General features: G+C 41.9%; 1 protein-coding gene across 4 annotated transcripts in view; it reads left to right on the top strand.

Annotated features, from left to right (window-relative positions):
• Positions 1-17,343, top strand: part of CBX5 (chromobox 5) — a 32,027-nt gene extending 14,684 nt beyond the window's left edge. The window contains exons 1-5 of one of the 4 annotated variants that reach the window (XM_027858062.1): positions 2,759-2,839; positions 4,754-4,932; positions 10,452-10,638; positions 14,836-14,936; positions 16,864-17,343. In XM_027858062.1, the coding sequence (XP_027713863.1) occupies positions 4,796-4,932; positions 10,452-10,638; positions 14,836-14,936; positions 16,864-17,014 (576 nt within the window). In that variant the 5' untranslated portion in view covers positions 2,759-2,839; positions 4,754-4,795 and the 3' untranslated portion in view covers positions 17,015-17,343. Of the gene's footprint in view, positions 1-2,758; positions 2,840-2,917; positions 3,075-4,753; positions 4,933-10,451; positions 10,639-14,835; positions 14,937-16,863 lie in introns of those variants that run through there. The other 3 variants (XM_027858063.1, XM_027858064.1, XM_027858061.1) reach the window with 3 other exon arrangements.
• Positions 17,344-17,593: the final 250 nt, after the last annotated feature.

The following is a 17,593-nucleotide window of genomic DNA, read 5'->3' as shown; positions in this document are numbered from 1 at the left end:
TGGTGCAGGCCACGGCCCTTAAATTGTCTGTCCAGCTTTGTGTTTCATTTGACCCTAATACACTGGGTCGAGCTGTCTAGGAGAGAATTATGTCCCCTCGGCTGTCTGAGTGCATTTCTCATTTCTCAGTGCTGCTCCTGAGCAGATCTGTAACTTCAAGGTTAAGATAAGACACATTCCATCAGAACCATGTCGTCATCCTTGCCAGCTTCTGATCTGTGACTGTCCGGGAGATTTACCGGACAACTGCATGCCATTCTTTACGGCATATTAGGGTTGGACTCTGACTCTTGGCAAAAACTCAAGAGTTGATCTGTCCTCAGCTGTTGCTGAACCTGTTTCCCAAAAGGAAAGGGCCACTGCCCCAGTGGCCCTTAGGCATTTCTTAAAGGTGCCCCTGGAGGAAGGAAATGGCTGAAGCTGCTTCTTCCTCCCAGTTTAGTGGGGAGAGGGAAAGGGGAGCAGAGAAGAGGTTCAAAGCTTTTTGTGTTTCTCCCTTTGCAATTTTTTTTTCCTTTCTTGAATGATCCCACAGAAATTCATTGCTGCTGACATTTTCCTCCACCCTCTTACTCTCTTATACTACTAGTTGCTATTAGTTACTTTTTTCAGCCTGTAGTCCCCAGAGAAGTTCTGATTCTCCAGTAGTGATGATGAGTATTTTTGCCTTTGAGAACTGAACATACATGGGCTTGTTCTCTGAAGGCTTGTTAGTTCCTGCTGCTTCAAAGAGCGGTGCTTCCCAAATCTACTGTTGTTCCTCTTTTGTTGCTGCCTTTACTTGTTTAGCTGTAAGGGTTACTTTACCCCTCAGCATGTGATATAGTTTAGCAGTTCTGGAATTTAGAAGGTCAGAGATTTCCTGCTGTTGTTCCAACAGGATCCTAGCATACCCTTACCCTACTCTTGTCTTTCAGCCTTTTGGTTTTCATTTAAACTCACTGCCATGTTGGGAAGGAAGGAATGGGAAAGAGGTGGTTCATTTTATAGATAGGGAAACTGAGGCTCACTGTACCCACATAGCAAGTTAATAATTCTTATTTCTAAAGCAGTGCTTTGCCCACATTCCCCAGATCAAAGGTATAGAAGAATTAGTAAGAAAAGGCAAGATTGGTACAATCATTTGATGTCTGCTAAGTGGAAACCTTTGCAATTTTTATTCCATGGCTTTCCTTTTGATACCAACCTAATTTGAGGAAATATTGTAATTTTTATATCTTGTCATTTCTACAATGCCCAAGAGTCATTTTCTTTTTCTTAACAATCCCAAATAACCACTAGCCCCTGAATTCTCACATTTGAGTATTTCTGTTGTCCATATACCTTTACTAATACTGGGCCTGTGAGCTAGAAGAGAATCTCGGGTCCACAGGATGGATTCTTTAGAGCTAGGAAAAATGATTTGTGGAATTCTAAATTTGCTAATGTTTTTCTCTTTCCTCTTTGTCTACATCAGTCTTCCTTTTCTCACGTATTTGTCCACTCTTTTAATTACTTTATTAAGATTTCAAAAGCATAACTTTGAGCCAAAACAAAACACCAGAGATTGTACATGAAAGGTTTACTTAACCCTTTCTCAATTGTAAAATGAAGATAACAACAGCACCTACCTCCCAAGGTTGTTTTAAGCATCAAATGAGATAACATTTGTAGAGTTTTTAGCAAAATGTTTGACATATAGTGGGTGCTTTAATAAATGCTTCTTTTTTTTTCTTATTTCTTTCCTTCTTTATTTGTTAACATAACCAGTATCTTTTAACCAAACAAAAAGTTGTAAATCCAAGTTTTTTTAGTATTAGAGCCTTAAAATTTTGCTTTTCTTTCTTCACAGTGAATTTAGTGTCATGGGACCTGTGTTCAAATTATAGCTATGCCTTTTGTGACCTCAGGCAAGTCAGTTAACTTTTGTGGGCCTGAGTTTCCTCACCTCTAAATTATAGGTGTTGACCTCCTAAGTCTTACCCTGTGATTGAGCTGACAATAGAGCCTCTTGGAAAGTCTCCAGTGGGGTCAGATTAGGAGGAGAGGGTGATAGATTCTTTCTCCCCCTATCTGCAGTCTCACCCCTTCGGACTGGATTCCTTCCCTCCAGCAGTTTTAATTCCCTGGTTTGTGTCTATGAGGTGGGAGAAGACAGGCGGAGAGGGCCCCCGAGGGCAGGTAGGAAGAGCTCCTCGGTGCTCACCCTCCCACTCCCCTGTGGAGCCGGCCCCCCCCCCCCCATTTTCTTCTTTCTTGTTCCTTCCTCCCACCCCTCCATAGGCCAGGCTTTGAAAATCCTTCTTGGAGCACTTTTCCCTGGGAAGTCACCTGCCTAGTTTGAGCCTTGGGGATGCGACCTACTACCTTCCTCCTTCCAGGGTTATTGTGAGGCCTAAGTGAGAGTGTCTTGCAAGGCTTTGCAAACCTTCCAGGCCCTTGTTATGCCAACTGTTATCTATTTAAATTTGCTTCATTGTTCCCCCAAAGTCTAGATGAAAAAGTTTGTGGAAAAAGTTTGTGTTTATGTTTTCTGAACAGTTTGGCTTGGTGACTGCTTTCTTAAGTGAGTTTAGGTGTAGACCTGAAGCAGTCCTGCCGCCTGGGGCCCAGGGAGGCGCCAGCCAACCTCTCCTCCCAGTTTTTACTGAAAAGGAAAGTTCAGCCTTTTAACTTTTCCGATCGCCTCTCCCCCTTGAGTGCTGCTGCCAGTTGCCTTGGCAACGCACCGTGGCAGCTGCGCAGTGGCGCCTAGACAGCTGGGTGGGGGCGGGGGAGCTGCCACCCCGCCAGGCCCCAGACCTGGGAGGGGAGGCCCCTCCTGTTAGCCCAGAGGGAAAGAAAGAGCTGGGGAGATCCGGTAGGTAAAAGAGGGGGCCATCATTCTTCTTGCCCCGTTTGGGCCTCTTTACTGCCTGAATGTGCAAGGGGAGATTTTTCTCAATGCTCCCTCTTCAAACTGAACTGAAACAAATATAAATCCCTCTTTTCCCTGGTGAGGCAAAAAGAGGCCGTGGCCACAATGCAGTTAAACACAGAGCTGGTTATCACCCCAGCGCTCTGACCCAAACTGCCATGCTCCCGGAAATTCCAAGGTGAGTGGGGGGAGCAGGGGGGTGCTCTGCTGGAATATGACATTTCCTGTCTCTGCTGAGGTCGGTGTCTGCTTTTATTGGTCATTTTTTATTTCAAATAAACCACATTTCCCTCTAGAGAAGCTTAAAGAGCTTTTCCAAACTGATGGAGAATGAATTTTTAACTGCCCCTGCCTCCTATTCCTTCTTTTCTCTTCCTTCCCTTACCCCCCATATGCAAAAAACTCTTTAGTTTCACTCCAGGAACAATGCTGGGTGGGGAGTATTTGTGGGTAAACCAGGTCTACTTGCTGGCTGGATTTTTATATCCTAGGAGTTGTAATTTCTAACTATATCCGTAGATTACTTCTTCCTCAAACTTGTTTATTTGAAGTTAATTCATAAAAGCAGTTTCCACAGCTACCTGCTTTTTTTCCCCTCATCAACTCAAGTCACAGTGATTATTCTGTCTTAAAGCATAATCCTTAAAGAGTTCTCTCCACTTTTCTGGAATGATCTTCTGTCCAGAAAGAAAATTTTACTTTTCTCAAGGCACACAGAAGCACCTCTAACGATGACAGCAAAGCCAAAGTGGAGTTTTGCCAAGGTTTCTTACTCCCTTACCCCAGACAGTAGGGACCATTTAAAACAAATAGAAACTCCAAAATGTTGATAGTGATGATGATGGTGATGGTGGTGGTGGTAATGATGATGACCTGGCCGTTTAAAAACTTGATTGTCTGTTGAACACCCCCTAGAGTACATATTTCTCAGCATAGCTCAATTTCTATTTGTGTTCTTTTGCTTTGCCTTTACTCTAGAGTCTAGCTGATGAATAGCCTCTCTGTATTTCTAGTTCCCATGTTGAAGCTTCAGACTAGGGGTCTTCTCTTCTTCCTCCTTGGCTCGAGTCAACTTCATTTGAGGAGAGGAGAGTTGCCTCCCTACCTGTTTGTACTGGTTTAGCCTTGGGAATTATTAATAAATCATCTTCTACTTTTAATTTCCTGTGTTTAATATCCAAGCATTTCCCCTGTACCCACTCTCCCCATCCTTAGCAGAGGTAGGCTTGCCACAAGCAGAGTTTTAAAGGTGAAGGTAGAGAGAAGTGTTGAGATATCAACTTCATTAATATCCCCAGGGAAACAAACTTAGGTTGCTTAAGGGAGTCCCTAAATTGTATTGCTGAAGAGCCATTGTTCTACAATTAAGGGCCTGGTCAAAATTATCAGAGGAGGAAAAAATGGTATTTAAGTGGCATAATTTTTTTTTTTTAAAGAATTGCATTCTTTAAATGCAGTATGGCTTAAGTTGCCCCTGGGCAGGTTTTGAGGTGACCTGATCTGTAGGCCATAATTCTTTCAGAATGGAGGTTTTTCATGTACTTTTTTTAGTTTCTTGGCCTGGATTTGGGCACCAAAATAGGCAAGAGTGTTCACTTCCTGAATATAAGCCACTGAGAACTGACTAGGCTGGCCTTCAGGGTCCTTTGTAACTTCTAATTACAATTTTGGAGAAAAGGGTTTGAGGGTAGAGTTGTTTGCAGTTGACCCATTTATCGATGGACTTCTGAGAGCTGGTCTCTGACACTATTCCTTTAGAGACACAAGACTCAATTGCTCAGTTTCCCTGGTGGCAGAGATTGAAAAAGCTTAAGCCCTTACCATGGCTCCTAACTGCCTTGCCCTTCCCATTTGCAGGAACCGGGTGGCCTTAGTCCTTCAGGTGAAACATCGTGCGCTATGGGAAAGAAAACCAAGCGAACAGCCGATAGTTCATCTTCAGAGGATGAGGAGGAGTACGTCGTGGAGAAGGTGTTAGACAGACGCGTGGTTAAGGGGCAAGTGGAATACCTACTCAAGTGGAAAGGCTTCTCTGAGTAAGTCCCTTCTTTTCTCTCTGTTTCTCTCTGACATTAGTGCCTTAGGAATCTATATAAAGTTTTCTGTTGGTCCTCTTCTCACCCTCAGATTGCTGGGAGTCAGGGAGTGTAGTGAATGGAATGTCAGATGAGGAACCAGAAGAGTCTGCTTTACTTTTTTCAGCTCACTTAAGCCATCAGCCTTGGTGCGATTGCCACAGTTTCCTCTGAAATGATAACTGGTGTTAAGTACTATGAACTTTTGGGAAGAAAGATAACAGTAAGAGGAATTTTTCTTTGCTGGGAATGGGGAGGCAGTTCAAGTAGGGAGGTCTCTATTTAATCAACACTAGGAGAAATATTTGATATCCAAGTGATTTAAAAATTAATTTGAACTCACTCTAGAGAGCTCTTTGTAGACAAAATGGTTCTAGACCTGTTATTTACACCATCGGGCAAGTTGCAGAGGTTTTCATCTAGACATCCCATAGGTGTCTCAAATTCAACATGTCTAAAACAAAGCTGATTATCTTTCCATAAAACCCTTTCCTACTTTTAACTCCTTTTTCTTTTGAAAGCATACCATTGTTCCAGTCACCTAGGTTCCTAACCTCACAACCATGTTCTAAACTTCCCTGTCCTTAGGCCTCATAGGCAATCAGTTACCCAACTTTGTCTGTTCTGACAGATCAAGCAACTGTCACATCTCACACCCTAGTTCAGCTTCTCAGACATCTCATCTATACTTTTCCAATAGTCCCCTAATTGGTCTCTCTGCCTCCAGTATCCTCTCTCTCCAGTACATCCTCCTCCCTGCTGCCAACTTGATATTCCTAAAATGTAGGTCTGATGTAGGTCTGACTGTGCTCAAGAAATTCCAGTGGCTCCCTCTTGCCTTTAATCAGATACCAACTCCTCTTCTGTTTGTCTTTTAAAACTCTTCACAATCTAGCTCCAGTCTACATTTCCAGGCTTATTTTATATTCATCTCATTCACATATTCCAATGTTCAAGCTAAATGGGCCACCTTGCTGTACCATCCCTATGCCCTAACTTGTCTCCCATGCCTAGAATGCGTTCCTAGGATTGTGCAATTAAAGCTGGAGAGGATCTCAAGGCCCATCTCTTCCTGTCTCCTCATTTTACAGAGGAGAAAATGGAAGCTCAGAAACATTAAGTGATTTACCCAAGGTGGCCCAAGCAGGATTTGAACCCATATCCCCTAATGCCACCCGTCCCACTCTACTATGCTATTCCCTCTTCACCTCTGTCTCTTAGACTCCTTAGAGTCCTTCATACTTCTGTTCCTTTGCTCTCTCCTGCAGAAAGCCTGGCCCCAACACCCCAGTTGCTTGTGCCCTGGAAATTGTTTTGTATTTTATTGTACATGTTCTGTGTTTCTGACCCTCCCTCTCCCTTTTTCCCATTTATCTTTTAATATCCCCAGCACCTACATGGTGCCTATCTATCAATCTGTTAAATTGAACTGATTGCTATTCTCTTTTCTTTAAAGGCACTCTCATTATAAGAGCTCGGAGGATGTTTTTACACTTCACTTATTCACTTAAAATGCTCTCTTTATGCCTTTCCACCAACCCCCCTGCCCCCCAATAACTATAACCTCCATTGAGGGCAAGGGTCCTTGATCTCCAAATTTTTATATATTCCCTAGCCTTAGCACACTCTTAGGTGATCAATAAATGTTTGAATCAATACCTGTCCTTACCCTATATTAAAACTACTCTTCTTCCAGGAAGGGGGGGCACCACTCGGAAGAGAACTAAGAACTTATGGTAGCTATAGCCACCTTTCTTGATTGGATGTGACCAGGAACCATGGGGTCTTATGAAGAGTCTTTGGAGACCATCCAAAGCAATCAGCTACAACCTTTGGGTAGAATCAGAAGAGAGAGGGGAACATGAGGGCCCATTGGCGAAACCTTTGGTTCTGGAATCAGAGGAGCCCATATCTGATGCTTAACTTTGTGTGACCTTAGACAGGACACTCACCCTCCTTGGATCTCAGTTTCCTCATCTGTAAAATGGGGGGATGGAGTTAGGATGGTCTTTGAAATCCCTTTGAACTTCAGATATCTGATCCCCTGACCTGAATTATTGAGAAGAAGGAAAGGAGGGAGGGAGGATGGAGAGGCAATGGAGTCGTTCCTCTGACTGGAAAAGGTGGACATCCGGGCCTAGGATGCAGATGTCCTCCCTGTTCTGATTCTTTATGCTTGACAGCAGCTTTCAGATATGTAGTTGGAGAAAGGTAACAGCAACCTTGAGGCATTTTCTGACCATTACCTTTTCCCTGAGCCCTGCCTGGTGACCTGGAGTTCATGGGTGAATGCATTGCTATAATGATTAAGAGCTCTAGAGAGTGAAACTCCTAACATTTCTCTCCTTAACTTGATTAAGTGGGAACTGATTCAGTGAAGCAAATAAAAAACCTGTTCATATTTGGAGAAAGCTGTGATAGTTCCCTGAATTTGACCTATACTATTCAGTTTGGCAACTACAGAGATAAGATGCTCATTTTAACTTAATAAAGTAGAATTGCCATTGCCTTGATTTTACAGATGTTGGAAAATTCCTGAATTAGATGGTCATTGTTTTAAAAATATTTTTAAACTTCTAGACAACATTTTAGTTTACAGATTCAAGCTCTCTTTATAGCCATCACTGGGTGAATGTTAAAAGCCAAAGGGTTTCTACCTCAGGAAAGACTTGAGCCATTGCCAGTTGTGAAAATTCACTTCAGCAAATATTTATTAAGAATCTGCTTGTGTGAGGTTTTGTGCTAGGTGCTGGGGACACAAACACGAGAAGCAATCCTGGTCTGCCCTCCAGGGGTTTGTGTTCAGTTAGGTGACTCTAACCTGTATCCAAGTAAGTATATACAGAGTAATTCAAAGGGGGAGAGAGTGAGTATAACTGGAGCATCCAGAAAGGGCTCGCTTCCCTTGGGGGTGGCTCACAAACTGGAAGCTGGGGGTTGACTTAAGCAGCAGAGGTGGAGCAAAAAACCCAAGGTGGGAAGAGGCTTAAAGCCCTAAAGACTGAGGACTGTGTGCTTCATTATAGAGGCAATAGGGAGCAACTGAAGGTTTTGTAGCAGTGGCTGTGACAATGAGTCCGTATGTTTTAAGGATAAGGACTGGAGCGTTGATTTTATTGGTATAGGAAACTCCATTCAGGTTAGCGCCTGCTTTGCAATTGAAGAGTCTTAGGGATGCCCAGACTTGCCCAGGGTCACACCACTAGGATATGTCAGAGGCAGAACTAGAATCCAGGGCTTCCTGACTTCTTGGCTGACTTTCTCTCCACTCTGCCAGAGATGTCAACTCAAAGAGAAACAGATCAGTTCTTTCGTTAAACGTTTCTCATACGCATTTTCATCTAGTTCCACTTGTACTTGGGAGTTTTGCCACTATACCATGCTCCTTCAGATATGTTTTACGAGTGACAAATTTGGTAGCTGTGACGTCCCTTTTGAGTCTACTAGATTCAAGCACGCATCTCAACCCATAATATTGGGGGCACATGAGAAAAAGGGTGGCAATGTACAGAGATATTCCTGTTCCCACCAGGCAGTACCTACGTGGTCCTGGCTTTCCACTGATGCCATCTTCACTGTAGGCATACTTCCTCAACTCCCCTGGTTTGAGAATGATAAATGGGCTATCTTTACAGGGACTCTGTGGAATGGGTTTTGTCGATTTTATAAAGGGAGAGGGCAACTGAGCTTTAGAGGGGGTTTAGAGACTAGTCTCTGGTCACATAACTTTTTGAGTCAAATCTAGGACTCAAACCCAAGTCTGTCTTAATGCCAAGTCAAAGGTTTTTTCCATTGCTACATTTCTAGTTACTCATTAACTTTGGGCCCTGGGGGAACAAAGAGTGGTAAGATGCTGTCCTTGCTATGATGATGTGGGTGACTTTTTAGTTCTTACTGTTGATTCCTTCAAATAAAGGGCTTGAGTGAATGTGTAACTTGGTTGCTTGAGTTGTCTGACATTTAATACTATGGGATATGAGTTAATATATGAACTAGGTATTTTTAGGATGATTATGAATCCAATGGAACACTGATAGAAATGCATTTGAAGTCATTGATAGATGATCTGAAACCTCCAGACATGAATCTTCCAGCCCATGTTTCAGGCTAGATAAAGAGAGAGGAGATAGGCAATTTTTTTTTCTTAGTTTCCTCACCCTGACTGGAAATTATACTTAAGGTTTTCTAAAGGTTACAAAATGCAGAGATTGTACAAAGTCTAGGATGTATAAATAAGGTCTTTGGTGAGCTCTGCCATCAGCTCTGTTAGGAGACTGGTTAGATATGGTAGTCTTCCAAAAACAGAAATTTGGGCCCATACAGAGAAGTATCTTTTCTTACCCCAATGGTTTGTGTAATACTTGGTAAGTCCCTTACAGATGCATCATTTCCTCTGGGAATGATCAACCTCTTTTAAGGTCTTTGAATTTGGGGGGAAATTATGATGTGAGAAACTTCACAACTGAGGAGGAGAGATTCAGTGTACATTTCATCCACACCAGGAGAATGAGCCCAAGTGATTCTGAAATGGGTTTGAACTCAGTGAACTGTTTGTTGTTCTTAGGCTGTTATCTGTTCCATAGGACAAAGCTAGGGAGGGGTTCTTAGGTGGTATCACTGCATTGCTTCCTTCAAGAGCCTGGTTACTGGAGCCCACAGGGTACGTTCAACACTTCCCTGCCTAGAGGATGAGACTGTTAAACCTGTGCTAGTTGGAGTCATTCTTTCTTTAATTGGGAATAGAGGCTTTCTTCAAAGAAGCACCCAAGGGCAACCTTTTAATGGAAACTAGGTGTGGGTGTTAGAGTTTGATACAGGAAAATGATGGTAGTTTATTATGCTAGCTTTGGTTAGAGGAAATGGAAAATGACTAGTTTGACTTCCCTTGCTGATTCTTTATACTTCTCAAACACTAGTTATATGTGTGATTTTTGTTTCTTTGAGACAGAACCGTGGATTTTATCAAGTAAATGAAAGCTGGAGACTGTTTCTCAGTTCTACATTCAATTCAACACATATTTCAAAGCCCCTGTGACCAAAGTTCTTTGCCAGGCCAATGGGCAAAAAATTCATTATATAGAATACCCCCCAGTCCCAGTTGACAGAACTTATTTATTATGTTGATTTTCCTAGTGTAAACACTTACTCAGGCTCCCTCAGCGGGCACAGAAGTTTTCAGAAACTTACTGGAGGCAAAGTCCTCTGTGATGGAGATTGTGAATTTCATCTCCTTTAAATCACACTCTTGTGAGGTTGACGTGTATGTGGCTGATCACCATTCCCATTAACAGTCCTTTGTTGATTTAATTATTATTGGTGTTTCTTGATGAACATAGAGAAAATGGTGTGATCTCAGACACAATTTGCCACTGATACGTGGCCATCATTTTACAATCAGATCCTTTCCCTGCAGCAGCTCTTCTCCAGCCATGGTGCAGTTTTCTCACTCTTGCTTTCTTTCTCCTTCCCTTTTGTCCCAGGGAACATAATACCTGGGAGCCTGAGAAAAACCTGGATTGCCCTGAATTGATCTCAGAGTTTATGAAAAAGTACAAAAAGATGAAGGAAGGTGAAAACAACAAGCCCCGGGAGAAGTCAGAAAGCACCAAGAGAAAATCCAGCTTTGCCAACAGTGCTGAAGAGATCAAGTCAAAAAAAAAGAGAGAGGTGAGCTGGCATCTCATCTTTTTTTTTCTTCCTCTTTCCTCTTCGGAACTTGTTTAGCAAGATCTGATTTTGGTCCTGTTAGCTCTCTTCCCAGAATCCCTGGCCAAGGGTGAAACACAGGCAGGAACAAAGAGCTTTCAGGGAGGAATCTTGTCTCCTGCTGGTGCCCCCTTCTGGCTGAGAGAGGGAGGTGCTGTGGTCCGTTTGGCCACAGCTGGCTGTTAAAACGGCTCTTTGTAGTGGCTCTTCTATAGAAGGCAGAATAGGGTTGGTGAGATTTTGATGATGGGAAAAGGCTTTGAAAATGTCCGAAATTTTACTCTGCTCGCCTTCCTGCTTTGTTGCAAAGGTCATTATTATGCTTTGCCCTTTTGGAGTGTTTTTACTTCTTTGATACTGTTTAACTATTAGGCCACGGTTTATATTGTATTGTTTCATCTTGGCTCAGTTCAGTCATTTTGTATTTCATCTAGTTAGCCTTTCAGTTACCCTGGTAGGTAACACAAGCTGGGTTTTGACCTCATACTATATACACCTTAGAATCTTAAAATCTCCAAGCTCAGAGGGAACTAAAAAGCTATCCTATCAAATATTCCACTCTTTGCACTCTTCACTGCCCTGCTCCCTCACTTCCCACTCTCAACCCCTTCCCCCACCACCACCAAAACAAAGGACAGACATCAGGTCCTCCTCCTGGTTAAAAAAAATACATTATTTGTTTATTTCCCCTAAATCTTTTGATATTACCTCCACTAATAGCTACATGGATCTCCACTCTGTTTGGTTAACAATCTTTGAGGGAAGTAAAGTATAGTGAAAGAAGCTTCCTAATTTGGGAATTCTATAGAAGAAAGCAATTGCTTGAAGTCTTTTTGTCCTCTTCTCCATTACTCTGAGTATGTAGTTTTTAATCACACCACGACTCATCCCTTCACACACACACACACACACACATCCTCCCCAAATGCTGCTTAGATAAGAGCAATGCAGGTATCTTTTACAGAGCCACCAATTCTTATTCCAAGAAAGTGGTAAAGGTCATTTCTTAGGCATTTGTAGCCCTCAGCATTTTTAGGTGATCTGGTAGAAATTTACCTTATTGAATGCCCTTTTTAAGGGCCAAAGTAATTCTTCCCTCTTGGTAAGACAGAAAAAGAGATCACCTTTACCCAGAATTGAAATGAATTTGAAAGTTAAGGCTCTGCAAGTAGGGATGGGCCATAGGTTAAGTGTCCCTCTTTATATTTCCCCCTTCTGACTGCCTTATTTGAAGAGCCATACTTGTCCTATTCTAAAAAGTTGGAACATCATAGTGACATGGTACTAGGGATTTCAGTGTGTCTTCCTTCTCTTTTTAGAAGGGGAAGTCTTGTGCCTTTTTTCCCCACATTTTTCAGACCTCATGGCAGGCAACAGTTAGCAGAGGGGGGATTCTCCTATAACTCGTCTTAGGTGGGGATAAAGTTAGGGAGCAAAAAGTGCCTGGCACTGAGCTTTAACAGTTGACAGCTGCTTTCTCAGCCCAGTGTGCTGTACTAAAAGGAATGGCTTGGCCTCAAGCCACTGGCCAGAGCACCAGGTATTAGCTGGGCCAGATTCAGAATGGAGCCGACCTTGAAAACAACCCTCAGCCATCCTCTGCCTCTCACCTCTCATCTGGGGGCCCCTGGTGGCATTCTCAGTAGTGCTAGCACATGGCAGGCAGCTGGAATGATCGTTGAGTGTATGCTTTAAAGGTACGGGAGGGGATTGCATTTCTTTCCTTAAACCACCACAGAAGAAATTTGTTAGTCGGCATTATGCCTGATTTAAGATTACTGCCTGTGTGATGATTTTAGCATTTTCCTCGCCTCAACTCCTTTTTAGCAGCTTGAACATTTTTCTTCCGTTTTTTTCTCCTTCCCTCCCTATGTGGCAAACTGTTTTCAGCCGCCTGCTATGATTTACAGCTCAGTCCCTGTGCCAGCATTCCAGCTGTGAGCAGCTGTGTGCACATCTGGGAACCTTCTCTTCATCCCCCCCCAAAAAAAGAGAGAGCTATGTTCTAAGAGCCAACATCTCCCTTGATCCATGGAGTTTCCTTCTCAAATGAGGGTTCTGTTGGGACCTTCTGAATCCTTTATGCTTTATTTCTCCCAGAAGAGAGAGAAATGAGTATCAAATTAAAGATTTTATTATGAAAATGAAGCTCTGGAGATTTCTTTTATTCAGGTAGACTCTTCAAATCTGGTTACATGTTGCTACTCAATAGGTTAACAATTATAATCCTGTAACAGACTTGAAAATGAGCTTTTAAAAAATTCATGGTCTGTGAATTTCAACCATCAACTTACTAACAGCCAAGTTTGCAACTAGGGCTGAGAATTGAGGTTGGACAGGAGAGAACATTGTATTTCAGTCAACTCTGGATAATCCCCTAGTGAATTAATAGTGACCTCATCCCTCCTCCTCTACATCCATCTCCACCCTGGAATGTAGACTATAAGATCTGAAGCAGGAGGGGGCCGGGGCCAGTTAGACACAGAGAGGATGGAGTGTAATAAGATATAGGTGTGGAGGGTGAGTTCCTCTGCATTTCAGTGCCATAAATCCTGTGGCCATTCTTATATTAGCATAGCTAATTGTTAGGCGACTGTTGGAGAAGTAATATTGCAAATGGCAGATAGTATATGTAAGTGGCTGACAGTAGATTCCACACCAGCAGTCCACCACTTCTGTTGAGAAATGAATTTTCTCATTGGTCTCCTGAAACTAAGATGAGTCATTGCATTTAATCTGATTTTTATGTTTTCTAGTTGTTTTTTTTAATAGCATACATTATTGTAGTCATTGTGTATATTGTTCATCTGATTCTGCTTTTTATTTATCAGTTCAAACAAATTTTTGAATTCCTCATTTTCTTAACATTCTGTTACATTACCTTCATGTATCACAACTTGTTTAGCCATTCCTCAATAGTGGGTGTCTCTAGTGTTTTTTGTTACTACAAAAAGCCCTACTCTGAATGTTTTGGGGTATGTGGAACCTTTCTTGTCATTGACTTCCTTTGGGGGGAATGGTGTCTTTTCCTAGTAAATAAGATCTGTGGATATGAATAGTGTGGTGACTTTTCTCAGGTAATTCTAAGTTGTTTCCCAGAATGGTTGGACTACTTCACAGTTCTGCCAGTATTGTATTAGGAGGACTGACTTTTCCACAGCTTCTCCAACACTGACTATTTTTTATCATTCTTGTCAGTTTGATGGATGTTAAGGTGAAATCTCAGGGGTGTTTAATTTCTTTATTATTGATTTGGAGCATTTTTTAATGTGGTTGTTGACATTTTGCATTTTTTTTTCTTCTGAAAACCGTTTATATCCTTTGACCACTTCTCTGTTGGGGAATGGCTTTTAGTCAAGAACTTTCATTCTGGAAAGATGAAAGTTCAGAATGAGGTGTTGGAATATGCTGTGACCACAAGGAGATCCTTGTTTCACATTCACACCCTCAAACTAAGGGTCTTGAAGTTTAAAAGAAATAGTTGTAGAACAAATAAAAGGTACTCATTGTGTAGCAGATAGTAAACTTAGGGAGCATACATTTTTTAATTTATTTTTAGAGGAATTGAAGGCTATTTGGCACCTGTCTCTAACCTTTTGAAGGCAACCTTGCCTTCTTATAAAATGGCTTCATGCCCTAGTACCACCCATGGTACATCTAGAAGGACCATTGATCCAAAGCACAGCCCCATAGAGATAGTAAATGCTCAATAGAGATCTACTGAATGGAAGCTGACGGGAGCTGGGTGGCACAGTAGATAGAGCGCCAGGCCTCGAGTCAGGAAGACCTGGGTTCAAATCTGGCCTCAGACACTTAGTAACTCTGTCACCCTAGACAAGTCACTTACTGCTGTTTACCTCAGTTTCTTCATATGTAAAATAAGCTGAAGAGAAGGAAATGGCAAACCACTCCAGTATCTTTGCCAAGAGAACCCCAGATGGGGTCACAGAGTTGAACGTGACTGAGAACAACTGAACACCAACCATAACTGAATGGAATCAAGCCTCTCCCCAGAATTATAGGAATAAATAGAAGTTTAAGTAATTTGAGTTGGTGAAAATGTTTTCAGCTTAATTTAGGTTGCTCCCAGTAGATCAAAGAAATTGTCAGTAGTATTCTTTCTCCCAAATTGTAATGCCTTCATTTTTGTGTTTGTAGCAGAGCAATGATATTGCCCGGGGCTTTGAGAGAGGACTGGAGCCAGAAAAAATCATCGGGGCAACAGATTCCTGTGGAGACTTAATGTTCCTAATGAAATGGTGAGAGTTTGGGTCTCTTTAGTTCAGGCAAGCATTTACTGAGTCTCTGCTGTCACTGGACCCACAGGCATGGTCCTGTGTTTTAGGGATACAGAGACAAAAGAAAACAGTTTTGTCACTGGCTTAAATTTATAAGTAAAATAGAGCAACATTCCGTATTTCTGAGCTCAGGAGTATTGATCATCTTCGGGATCCTTAACCCTTTAAATGTTCTTAAGAAAGTTCCCCAAATTAAATTGATTTCTTTTTTTCTGACAGTGCAGTTCTGATCTAGCATTGTTAAAAAAGGAAATCCTCCAGCTTCACTATTAGAATAAACTCTTCCAATAGAGCACATGCTGTTTACCAGGGGAACTGTTGTTATTTGTGTAGTATTATGTAACTAGTCTTTTTTTGTGATCAGAATAAGTCATACTTTATCATGAGACCTGGTGTGGCTTGGAGAAGCAAAGGCTGACTGAGACCTCTAGCCATTATTGAGGAAGAGATTTTCAAATTATGAGATAGAAAACAACTGTTTTCGAAATCAGCATTATTAAGGCTAGTACTATCCAAAGTTATCTCATCCAGAAGAGGGAATGGCTCTTAGCAGAGAGTAGAGTACTTCCCCTCACCTCTGTTCCAGCTTTGCTTTAAAGATACAAGGTGAGTTATGATACACCTCTTACGGAATGCCTCCTTCTTTCAGATTCCAAGTGCTCTGAGCTCATGATGAAGTCTGGTCTCTAAACATTGGAGGACTCCAGCTTGAGTACCACAAAGGAGGCTAATTACCTTCAAAGTGGTTTAATCAGTAGGCTTAATATTTTATCCGATGGAAGAGCTGGTAGTAAATTACTCAGAGGCCTGTGTTTGAAGAGCCACTGCAGTCTATGGAGACGAACTGGTAGAGACTGTCCCTTCTTGTTCAACCACATCTACTCCCTGTGGTTTTTAAGTCAGATTAACTAGTTTTTCTACTCAAAGTCCAGACTTAAAATCCATACCCTAAGTAGATTTTCTTTCTGCACAAATGTCTACATTCTCCCTAACCTCTTGTTCACCCAGTTTAATAGCTGACTCTCCTATAAAACTGGAAGGTATAGCATTTGCTGGCCTTTCAACTGAACCTCGTGATTACAGTGCAAAGCAAACATTAAGACGCTGCAGCTAGCTCTTGGTTATCCATGGCAGTGGGAGAAGGCTCATCCAGGATGTAGGGTAACTGAAATTCACATTTAACCCAAATCTCATTTTAGCCAATTCCAAGTGAGATACTTCCAGCACAGCAATTTATAAGAATTGCTGAAAAATTGTAATTATTGACCAAATTGTGTTTCCATTTCCTTTTGTTTTCCTGGCAATGGTAATAGTTTTAATATGACCATAAGGAGGGTGTGATCCACAATAAGTCAATCAACCTTTTAATAATTAGAAATTGGCCTTCTGTTTAAAAGATCACAACCTATGTGATAGAAGATGATGAATGTTCAACGATACAATTTGGGGTTCAAGCCTAATTCTTTGTTTCTAGTTATTGGAGCAAGTCCGTTGTGATGGAGTTGTTAAGTGCAGTGAGCTTGAATTTTCAGTTCTCTCATTTGAACAGCCATGAATTTCACTTGCTAACAGCTCTGGGTTTCTTTCCCTCTCCCCTGAGACTAGGTACAATGCAAGACTCATGAAATGTTTGGAGTGTGTTTTCTTAAATTTCCCCCCTTTAAATTTGCCTTTCACTGTATAAAAGCCTCTACCTTCCCTTCTGCCTTGAAATAGTATTTCAAGTTAATAGGACAAAGGGGTCATATTTTCCTTGCTGAACCACATTTTCCCTATTCACAAAATGGGTATTGTCACATCTCATTCCGTGAAGTTGCTTGCCATTGGCACAGACCTTGTTGGGATGCTTTTTCTGTCTGTATCCTCAAGGCTCGTTTTCTCTCTCTAGGAAAGACACAGATGAAGCTGACCTGGTCCTTGCAAAGGAAGCCAATGTAAAATGCCCACAGATTGTGATAGCATTTTATGAAGAGAGACTGACGTGGCATGCATATCCTGAGGACGCGGAAAACAAAGAGAAAGAAACAGCCAAGAGCTAAAGCAAGGGTGGCCTCTGTCATTTCTCTTTGTATATATAACACATTCACTTCCCCACTGTCTTCCCTTCCCCTTCCAGCCCCACTACCCTTTCTGTCCTAAACACATCCATAAAAAATGTGCTTATTACTGTGCTCCACAGAAGAAATGTTGGTATTGGTTCTCATAACATAACTGATGGTCTGATTCATGACGTGTCTTTAGTGAAGACCAGCCATTCACATACTGTGTGTAATCCACCCCATTCTCCCTTTGCCCTGACTCCTCCCTTCTCTTCTCACCCCTATCCCCACCCCCACCTTTGCCCTGAAGATGATGTTTAACTTTTTAATCATCTTAGAGTCTTGATCTTTTTCAGGATTGGATTTGAGGGTTTTGTTACAATGATGATCATTTTAGTTATTTGCTTTGGTTTCATTCAGTGTGTTGATGACCAACAGGCCTCAGAACTGAGGTGTTGGGATAGGATGGGGAATTTGGGAGATTTTGCAGGCTATACTTTGCCTTGTTTTTATAAAGCCACTAGCACCTACCTACCTGCTAGGCTTTCCCCAAACCCCAAGAATACAGTGTGCCCAGTG

The sequence above is a fragment of the Vombatus ursinus genome, unplaced genomic scaffold (assembly GCF_900497805.2).
Source record: "Vombatus ursinus unplaced genomic scaffold, bare-nosed wombat genome assembly UNPS02012709.1, whole genome shotgun sequence".
NCBI lineage: Eukaryota > Metazoa > Chordata > Mammalia > Diprotodontia > Vombatidae > Vombatus > Vombatus ursinus.
The sequence above is the reverse complement of the archived record's forward strand: the minus strand, read 5'-3'. Positions and strand labels throughout refer to the sequence as shown.